The 11,317-nt window shown below is 32.9% G+C and overlaps 1 protein-coding gene across 1 annotated transcript in view; it reads right to left on the bottom strand.

The window, feature by feature from the left end:
• LOC126754923 (protein patched) overlaps positions 1 to 10,167 on the bottom strand; it is a 32,486-nt gene extending 22,319 nt beyond the window's left edge. The window contains exon 1 of the mRNA XM_050467130.1: positions 8,844 to 10,167. Within this exon, the coding sequence (XP_050323087.1) occupies positions 8,844 to 8,981 (138 nt within the window). The 5' untranslated portion in view covers positions 8,982 to 10,167. The remainder of the gene's footprint in view (positions 1 to 8,843) is intronic.
• Positions 10,168 to 11,317: the final 1,150 nt, after the last annotated feature.

An 11,317-nucleotide genomic window follows, 5' to 3' on the forward strand; every position in this document is an offset into this window, starting at 1 on the left:
AGAGCGAGCGCCAAATGCATGCAAGCAATCAAAGAACAACCGTAACAACATGCAATAAGCAGTTAAGTTGCCGCGGTGCCAGCGCTACAGTTGACTTGCCGCGCCGCCACGCCACAAAGGTCGTTGTTGTGGCCGCCTGGCGCGCGCATTTGATGGCTCAATCGTGCGGCGATAAAAATGTCGGGATTAGTGCTACGACAAGGCGGCGCGCAAATACAGACACACACACACACATATCGAAGCTATTGAGCCAACTACCACACATACTACTATACATATACATATGTATATGTATGTGTGTATGTGTAGTTTTGTTGCAAATGCGGCTTAAATTGCTGTTAGCCTAACTGATGTTGATGAGTCAAATCAAGCGCCTTATAATGACCACACGCACACACCTACACATTTACATACATATATGCGCTCAACGTTCTCATAGTCATAGCCGCTTTCACAGACTCCTACGTTGCATGCGTGTTGTGCGCATGTTTGTGTCAATATTTCTTGCTTCATTATGTTTGCTTTAATGACTGTAATTGTTGTTGTATTTATTTGAAGAAACTAACAATTTATGTTAGACCATAAATTATCGTCTACGAATTCTTTTCGTTAAATAGTTTTCAGCAGCAAACTGTGAGGACTTTGGAAGGCCGAACTCTGAGAAGACTGAAATTCCTTGGAATTCCGTGAAATTCGCTTACACGAAGCATTTACCGCGTTTCTACTTAATAATCTCAATAATAATATGGCGCTTAAAGTTCACTTTGCCTCGTATATTTGTGATTGGTAGCACTGAAGATATACAAGTACGACCGCAACGACATCTATTGACAAAATACGAAAAGACTTTTTCGACTATCCAATATTAGAGGTTCTTCATGTTTGTTGTTGTTGTTGCGTCGGCATGAAATATTTCTAGCATAGTTTGGAAGATAGTTTTTGGACTGATGACAAATTTTGATTACAAATAACCGATCGTCAGGCGGTTTGGTAGTATTTTCATACGTTTTCTTTAAATGCATGTCAAGACTTGGTAGTGCCCACCTAACTTTGCCTTTGAATCTATGTAATATGTATTTATAAATGAAAATAAACTATTCAGACAACGGTACTTATGTCTAAAAGATGAAACAGATACACTAAAATTTCCATTCCATACCGAAACTTAGTAGTGCCTCATTATAACCACTTTTGAATAAAAATTTCGGTGATACTAGATTACTAAGTGATGGACCTCGAATCACAGCTTCAGCGTGCTATCACTCACAAAGAGTGGTGAGAGAACGGCACTGACAGTAGGCAGCAGGAATGCACCACGTCCAGCTACCACTGGGAGGGTACAACCTTGCAAGGTTTAAAGAAATGATCAACCTCCCCCAAGACAAATTCCGCCTCCTTGTCGCGCTATATACTGCGCACTGCAGAACCAGGAAGCACTTGTCCAACATGGGCGACATGGAAGAGGAAACCGTAGAACACCTGATTCTAGATAGATTTTCCAGCAATTTGTAGAAGCAAACTCGAGGTCCTAGGTGCTATCTACGTGAACAGGGATCATATCACCTCAGTCGCGTACAGCAAACTCCTGGAATTTTTTAGAATGTTGGATCTATGTGACCAATTGTGATATAGGAGAGGGCACAATAGACTATAGATCGCAATGCAAAGCCTCAATTTTCTATCTATCACTGATCCACGCAATTCCTAGTTAACATAAGTTTTGGCTGCCTCTGCAGTACATTTGAGGTTAGGCTATTTTGGTAGAGCGGGTTTTTGGTGAGTGTAAAGTTTCTTTTCGTTGTAAATAATTGTCTGTTATAGTTATATTGTATATTTTTTGCTGATTTGGAGCTAAAACTTTAAGAAGTCATATGTTGGCAAGTAATTTCGGGACCACGGCTCATTTTATACCTCAACAAGCGTATATTAAGCAAGGTGTACTAAGTTTGCCAAAATGTTTGTAACACATCCAAAAGGAAGGCGACGAATAAATTATAGATTTTATTCAACAATGTTACAAGTTGTGTAAACTTTAGAAATTTGGCACAAAATTTTTTTTTCTCCCAAAAAGCTGCTGATTTGTGAAAATAACGATATTGGACCATTATAATAATCAACTCTTTGTATGGAAAACATTTTCATTTGACAAGGTATCTTCACAGAATTTTGCAAAGATTACTTTCTAAGTCAAGGCTATAATTCCCGAACGTATTGTTGACATTAGATCACTATAGCATATAGCTGCCATACAAACTGATCGATCAAGTATTGGATGTCCTTGTAGGGAAAACTTTTTCATTTGACCAGATATCTTCACGAAATTTGGCATATCTTATTGCGAAAGACAATGCTATAATCTCCTAACAAATTGTTGACATCAGACCACTATAGCATATAGCTGCCATACAAACTGATCGATCAAAATCCAGTTCTTGTAAGGAAAACTTTTTTATTTGACAAGATATCATAACAAAATTTGGTTTAGATTATTGTGTATAACAAAACTATAATCTCCGAACGTATTGTTCAGATCAGACAACTATAACATATAGCTGCCATACAAACTGATCGATGAAATTCAGGCTAAAGATCCATTATACCCCTTTATACATTAAAAAATGCTCGCGCTTCGAAGAGCCGAAGTTAATTACTTTGCTTGTTTTCAAATCTGACAACTCCATTCTTCGTGAAACTTGATTCATAGCTGCACATAAGCATAATCTCTTTTTTTAGAAACTCAAATTTTCCAAGGATGTATTAAGCAACAACTTGTTGCAACACACGACAGGTAGCTTTTAGTTATTTATATTAAATATGTTTACGTACACATACACATATGTATGATTGCGTATTTCCATCAAATTTTTGTTTATACATTCGCAATAGGCACCCACCATGCGGACATACAGACGGACACATACAGCTTTTATGAAAAAAATGTATATAACTACACATAAGTATATACATACATGTATACTCATAAATGTATAAATACATACATATGTACATACACACTGCTACAAATAATTGCCACATTTCTGCCTTTGCGCGTGTGCCGTTGTGCAACTTTAGCGGGCGGTAGCAGTCTAACCCGCTGACAGCTGAGTTAGTACGTCATTTATCAAACAGATTGCGTTATTTTCTCTACAGGATGCGGGCTATACACATTTGTATGACATATGTATGCATATATTTACTTGATTTTGTAATAAACAAGCAGAAAACAACGTGAGCAAGCATACTTACAGGCGCTTACACATATAACTAGCGAAGGCACGATCAGTTTCTGAGTTATTGATCTGAAATATTGCGCATGTCTTTGGCTTCCCAAGAAACTGGGCATTTGTAGAAATCTGTATTATTGGAACACTATAGCATATAGCTGTCATATAAAGTGAAGGATCAAAATTAAGTTTTTGTATGGAAAACTTTTTTATTTGAGAAGATATCTTCAGGAAATTTGGTATAGATTATTGTCTGAAATAGTGCTACAAATTTTGATGAAATTGATCAAATCAGATAACTATAGCTTATAGCTGCCATACAAAGTGAACGATAAAAACTAAGTTTTTGTATGAAAAACTTTTTTATTTGAGAAGATATCTTTACCAAATTTGGCGTGAATTATTGCCTAAGTTATTGCTATAATATCCAAATATTTTTTTCTAAATCGGAAGATTAAAACATATAGCTGCCATACAAAGTGAACGATAAAAATTAAGTTTTTGTATGAAAAACTTTTCTATTTGACAAAATATCGACACGTAATTTAGCATAAATTATTGTCTAAGTCAACCCTATAATCTCCAAATATACTATACAGATTGGACCACAATATCGTATAGCTGCCATACAAACTGACCGACAAAAATCAATACAAAAACCAAAAAATTCGCATCTCAGCCATTAACGTGCCTACTTACATACATACATACGTATGTTGTTATAATTTTATTTTGGCATATTATTTTTGTAAGCAATTTTTTTTACGTTCAATTGACAAGAGCATGGGGCCACAAGCAGTGATTGCAGTCAGTCTGTTGTTGTCCGTCACTCATGGTGGCTCCATTCAGTTTATCTTCAATGAGCTTTCAGACATAATTACATACACAAACATAGTGCCCAGTCGTAAGTGTGTGTGTGTGTGTGGCTTGCTTTGCATGCGAGCGTATAATTTCCCTCCCAAAAAGCAACAGCAACAACAGCGCAAACGATCGGCGCATATATCGATGTATGCCTTTGTGCTATGTGTGGGCCACAAGCATGCCAACAGCTAAATTCGTTGTTATTGCAGTTGGGTTGATCATCGTCTGACGACGACAATGACGCTGACGATCAGTTGGAGTGGCAGCAAACGTAAAATTTAAGTGCATTTGTTGTTTTTGTTGTTGGTGAGTCGTTTAACTCGCACGAATAATGTTGCCCAAAATACACGCAAACTCTATTTTTTTCGTTTTTGTTGTTGCCGTAACATATGCAAACAGCTGTATGAACATATTTATTTGTATAGTACACGAGCGCCGACAGAACGACGTTAAAGCACACACACACAAACACACACTTGCACGCAAATAAATTTAGAGTATCCGTAAAGGCGGCAAAAACCGCAACGACCGACTGACAATCCATGCTGCAAGCCACCGCCGGCTTACACAGCCTACGGAAGCAATGCCCCAGCGACCAGCTAGTCAGTCAGTGAGTGAGTTAGTGTGCAGCTAGCGGGCAGCAGCCGGCACTGACGACACGATGCTGGCCACCCATGTTGTGCCAGGCGCATGGGGCTGCCACACAGTTGCTTAAAAACGAACATGCAAATGTAAAAAATGTTTCTTTATGTGTGTGTGTGTGTGTGTGTGTGACTGTAGACGGCTAAAGATTTGTTTGGTTGCCAATACTGACTAACTGGATGGCTGACTGACTGACTGAGTGAGAGACTGCGAAAGCAAAAGCCAGCAGCCAACTGGCAGCAAATGACGAAAAGCAAACGTAAACAGAAACAGAAATGTAGCCAGCAGAAAAAAATGGAAAGAAAAAAAATAAATAAATGCAAAAAATATTTAAAAAACGCGACAAAGTCTGCTGTAGTGAGTAAGTGAAGAAATGTTCATACATACATATGGAAATATGTGCGAGTATGTCCGATTACTGTGTTAAGCAAAAGTGCGTGATAGAAAATTGTATAAGATTGTTGCGAGTTTAGCAAATAATAGTAATAATTATAAAAATATAACATTTTTAATATTTTACTGTCTCTCTAGCCTGACATTGATGTAATTTCTCAGTTACAAATAATTTTTAAAAAATTTAATTTTTTAATAATATGTATAAAAATATGTTAAACAAATTTCTGTATTTTATTTAAATTAGTGTCTTGCTAGAAAATAATAAAAAAAATAAAAAAATGGAAAATTAAAAAAAATAATAATATATTAAAAAATATTTTTCCTTGATAATATTTTATTTTATTTATTTACTTTTTATTTTTTTAATAAAAAAATTAAAAATTAAAAAAATAATAAATAATAATTAATAAAAAAAAATTATTTTTTAATTTATTATTTTTTTAATTTTCCATTTTTTTAACTTTTTTATTATTTTCTAGCAAAAAAAATTAAAAATTAAAAAAATAATAAATTAAAATATGATAAAAAAAAATTAATTTTTAATTTATTATTATTTTTTTTAATATCTTAAGTACTTTATTATTATTTTTAATTTTTATTAAAAAAGTAATATCAAATAAAAATATAAATATTTTTTTTTTATTTTTTTACAATATTTTAGTACAATTTTTTTTTTAATTTGTTATTAAAAATTATTTTTACTTTTTTTTAGTTTTTTATTAATGAAAGACATCAATAGAAGCTTCAGGTTTGAAACATTTAAAAAATAAATCAACTAACGGCAATATTTCAGCACAGTACACTTGAAGTATTGTGTTAAAGTAGGAAAATTTTAATTAAGCATTATTATCATATTTTGTTATAAAAAAAGTTCAATTATTCAATAACAATTAATAATAAATTAAAAAGTAAATATTAATTTTATTTTTTGATAATATTTTATTAACAAGAATTGGTTTTTTTTACCAGAAAACAATTTTTAATTTAAAAAATTTAAAAATTGAAAAAAAATAATAAATTAATATTAAAAAAAAAAAAATTTTTTAATTTATTATTATTATTTTTTTTTAATTTGTTTTAACTATTTTATTAATTAATTAATTTTATTAATTTTTATTAAGAAAGTAATAATATCAAACAAAAATATAAATATTTTTTTATTTTTTGACAATATTTTAGTACAATTTTTTATTTAATTTGTTATTAAAAATTATTTTTAGATTTTTTTTAGTTTTTTATTAATGAAAGACATCAATTGAAGCTTCAGATTTGAAACATTTAAAAAATAAATCTAGTAACGGCAATATTTCAGCACAGTACATACACTTTAGTGCATTTAAAATATTTTTCAAAGTAGGAAAATTTTAATTAAACATTATTATTATATTTTAGTACTAAAAAAATTAAATTATTCAAAAAAAATTAAAGAAAGTAATAATAAATTAAAAAGTAAATATTTATTTTATTTTTTGATAATATTTTAGTACTAATTTGTATTTGATTTGTTATTAAAAATTATTTTTTTAATTTTTTGTTTTCTTTATTATTTTTTTTTTTAATTTGTAACAAGAATTAGTTTTTTTAATAAAAATAATAATAATAATACAAAAATTATTTATTTTTAAATGTTTTTAATTAAAAATTGCTTTTTGGTAAAAAAAACAAATTCTTATAATAAATAAATAATTTAATGTTTTTACGTATTATTATTAAATTATTTAGGCTGTAACTCTCATTAGTTAAAAACTTGAAATTCAAATGTAACTGTTTATGTACATATAAAGTCTTCAGTTATGGCAAACATTTCTTTTTAAACTATCATTTTTTTAATTTTTTTTTCTAAAATTTTTTTTATTGCAATTTCATTTACTAATTTTTATAATTTTTTTATTTATTCTTTTATATATTTTTTTATGAAAACAAGTACTTCTATATAATAAAATTAAGAAAAATTCATTGTAAGTGTGCGCTTGACTTTTACGACACACTGTTTTACTCACTACTGGGCACATTTCAGCCAGCAAAAGCTGTCTCCGCACTGCGCAGGAAAATCAGCAAAAAAATACTAAAATAATACAATAAAATATGCTGAAAGCGAAGGCAGGAAGGCAGCTTTTATTTATGCGCAATCGCATAGTTTCTTTTGTTTACGTATTTACAATTTTTGCCTTAACTGCTGCTTTTGTTGCAGCTGCCAACGCTTAAGGAGCGAACGATGCGCTTTGATTGAAATGTTGCACTGTTTTTGTTTTTTTTTTTAATTTCACTTTTTCTTTACTTCTAGCTTGTTAAAAAGCAGGCCTACAACTGGAAGCAGCAGTAAGCGCTTAAGTTATATGTACAGTGTTTAGAAGTCAGCTGATTTTAAAGTGTGGCTTTGCTGATAAAAATTGCTTACTAAGGAAAATACTTATCGGTTTTGAAAATTAAAAAATAATAAATTTAAAATAGAAAATTATGAATTTTGCTGAATTATTAAAATGGAATTAATAAGCTTTTTCTTAGAAAATTCTTATCGGTTTTGAAAGTTAAAAAATAATAAATTTTAATAAAAAATTATCGGTTTTTGAAATTAAAAAAACAATAAATTTTTACTAAAATAAAATTAATTAGCTTTTTCTTAGAAAATTCTTATAAATTTTCTTTTATATTGAAAATTAAAAATTAAAAAAAATAAAGACAAGAGAAGGCGCATGAAATTTCAAGCACAGCTTCTTTGTGATTCATCTTCCGGATGAGTATTGCTTTCTTTTATTAAAATAAAGCTTTTTCTCCAAAAATCTTTTCGGTCTACTTTTAAATTGGAATCAAATTAATAATTAATAAATTTGCGTCTTCACTGCTAAGATGCTGATAAGGGTTTGTATTGTATGAGAAATTATTTAATCAACGAAATGGTTCCACTGTTAGGTTCATTGAGAGAAATTTTTTATAGAGTGATAACTATTAGTAAAAAATGTATGGGTTGGATGTTTAAAATAGGTGAGTCCGGAACTCAAGGTTATAAGTTAACGGTATTTTTGACTAACTTTGGGTTTTATAAAAAAAATGCAGCTTTTAGGAACGATTTAGGCTAAGAAACTCAGAGGATCATGTAATACTTTTTCAGTGGTACTAAATCCAAGTGTTATTGATTATCTTTAGCCGTTCACTTCACTTATGATAGGTAGATAGATAGAAAATAATTGAGATTTTGCACTGCGACCTATGGTCTATTCCACTATGTCACATATGGTCACAAAGGTACAGCACTCTGAACAATTCTAGGAGTTTCATGGGCGCGACTGAGGTAATAGGATCCCTGTCCATGTAGAAGGAGCCTAGGGCCTTGAGCCCGCTTCTACAAATTGCTGGACAATCTAGAATCAGACTCGGCTCTTTTATAATTCTTCGGCATATACTTTCTAATAACCAAGAGCCTTCTTCTTTCTTATAAAGAAATCTAACAAGAAGTCTCAATTCTTCAGTTCTCAACACACAGTTGGCAACATAGAAAATTCCCGCATATATTTTATATTGAAATACACTAAATCTAGAAAAAAAATTATCGATACGGTTTGCACGCGCAGTTTACTGTATATACATAGATCTGTTTGCGTAAAATTTTGGCTACATATTCGGCATTCTTTCCTAAATCAACGAAAATCATTAAAAATGAACGACAACAGTACTATTCACCACAATATATTTATCTAGAAAGGAAATAGATAATTTACTCACCTTATCGATTTGATCGAGTGCAACGTGCGCATCCACCCAACTGGTGCGTACATATAAATCTGAAAATAATTTCTCATCGACGACATCGCCATGTGTGTCCGGCACTCGCGGCAGCCCATCCATGGTGGGCGCAACCATTTTTAGGCGGTTTTTGTTTTTTTTTTTTTATATATGAATACTTCACCACAGTCGCCTGTGCGCAATGTTGATTAGCGATTTATTGATATTTTTTGTTTTTGTTTTTGCTTTTCGGTTTGCAACTTCACCTACACAAGTGCCACACATAAAATTTGCTGCGCATGCACGCTTATGTTGCCGCTGTGGCAGCGAATGCGCTGAGCCTTATGCTGCAGTTGACGTGCTGCTGTGCGCGTTGCGTTGCAAAGGAATATCGAAAAGGTTAATCGGTGAAAATGTGACGTTTAATGCAACTTGTGGGCGCAGCGATTGTAATTGTATTTATTTTTTGTTATATATGTTTGCATATACATATATATATATTTTATTTCATTGATACACTGTGCATAGTAATTTATTCAAATTACATACATTTTTTATGCATTTTGCTTTGCCTAGCGTTTTTCAGTAGCCACGCTTTACGCACGTTTTAGTAATATATTATATGTTTGGATTTTCCGCACTCGACTGACAAATTTATCGGCACATACGCGTTTGTTTTCATTCATTAATTTCTGTTTTCATGCAAATATATTTATATATGCAAGCTATACGTATAAGTATACGCGTGTAAAAACAAAAAACTCAATTACTCGCTCAACTACAAATCTTCGGCGGCGATTTGTGTGGCCATCTTCAGCAGTTGTTTTTCGCTGTCATTCATTTATTTACATATTCACTATGCTTTAATCGCGCTTTTCGCTACTTTTGTTACGTTTTTGATTCGATTCGCATTTAAATTCGTTTCTTACACTTCTCATATATATATATAAATTTGTATTTATTTATTTATTTTTTGCCTCTTTCACATACACTTCGCTCACGTCAAGTGAATAGCGTCGTTGTCGCACACGAAAATTCCAATGAATGTCGTTTATAGCTCACAGCAGTTGTGTTGTTGATCCTCGTACGGATTTCAAGGAACTCTATGTTTTGTTTTCTTACTTTATACACTTTTATAACATGTACGTACACGTTAGTAAATCACTGTTGTGTTATGTACGATTCAAAAATAAAGTGCACATTGACGCAAAGACCACCAACGAATTTCTTTACTTCGACTTGCTGCTAAAGCAATTTGGTAGAAGTTGTGGAAAAAAAATTCAATATACACTTTTCACCACGCGACGTAGAATTGCCAACGTGCTGCCACAACGAGGATCGAATGAAATCTGAGCGTATTAGCTGAGTGCCCTGCACTCTAATGCCAGAAATTCTGCTGCTGCTGCTGCTGCTGCTGCTGCTGTTTGTGCTGCTGGCAGTGGTAGATAGAGTTGTTGCTATTAATGTTGGTGTGCTGCTGCTGCTGTCTACCGCCTGTCGCTCAGCGCCAGACCTACCGATGGCAGCGCAGATAAAGCAGAAATAACTTCATTAATTCATACAAAAAGTCAGGCACTCATCTCGCACATTGTGTACAAACGCTGCTAGCGTTGCGCTCACGTACACAAGCACTTGCCAATGCACTCTCATTATAACAAGCAAAAGAGCGTTAACACTCCCGCTCCGACAGTTTGTTGGCATGTATGTGTTTCCTGTCAAATGCGGCCATTTTGATTTCTGCGCTCACCGTTACTCAACTGAGCAGCGTAGGCGCTCACAGCCATGCTCATTGCAAATGTTTTTCTTGTAGGTGTGTGCGTGCATGTGTGACTACGCTCCCGATTTCCGTTGGCGCTTTATCCGGCAAATGTGCTGAGCACGCCGCTGAGTCGTTGTTTTGTGTGGTTGGGAGTGTGTGTGTGTGTTCCAGTTAGTGTTTCTCAGAAGCCAGTGCGCACTCTCTGGTCTCTTATTAGACAGCGTTTCTCTTGAATCTCGTTGTGCGCATAAACAATGCAGTTTTCGGAAATAGCACTATAGTGCAGTTTGTTAAAAATCATGTGCGGCAAAACATTAATTAAAGGTGAGCAAACTTTTTTACTCAATGTCCGTAGGACTCACATTGATTGTCTTTACGAAAAATAATATATTTTTTGTTTGTAAAATACTTATGTACTCTTATAAACACTGCTTGGCGCAAAAGCAGCGTTTTGAAGTTGTTGCTGTTGCCAAAGACGATTCTAGGCTTTTCAGGTGTACAACCGAGCGCGCGAAAAGCGAGAGCTGAGAATTAAAAGTTATGCTCTTTGTTGTTACAATTGAATTTTTTTGTTCAGAGTCATCTCATTGGTATGTCTCAGTCGCGTTTCCAAAAGAAAATAAAGTTATTAAGACGCGCTTAACAATTCAATTAGGAGTACAGTGGTACAATTTCGTGAAAAAATATTAAAAATTATTGAAAAAAAGATATTTTA

The sequence above is a fragment of the Bactrocera neohumeralis genome, chromosome 4 (assembly GCF_024586455.1).
Source record: "Bactrocera neohumeralis isolate Rockhampton chromosome 4, APGP_CSIRO_Bneo_wtdbg2-racon-allhic-juicebox.fasta_v2, whole genome shotgun sequence".
In the NCBI taxonomy this organism is placed as follows: Eukaryota; Metazoa; Arthropoda; class Insecta; order Diptera; family Tephritidae; genus Bactrocera; species Bactrocera neohumeralis.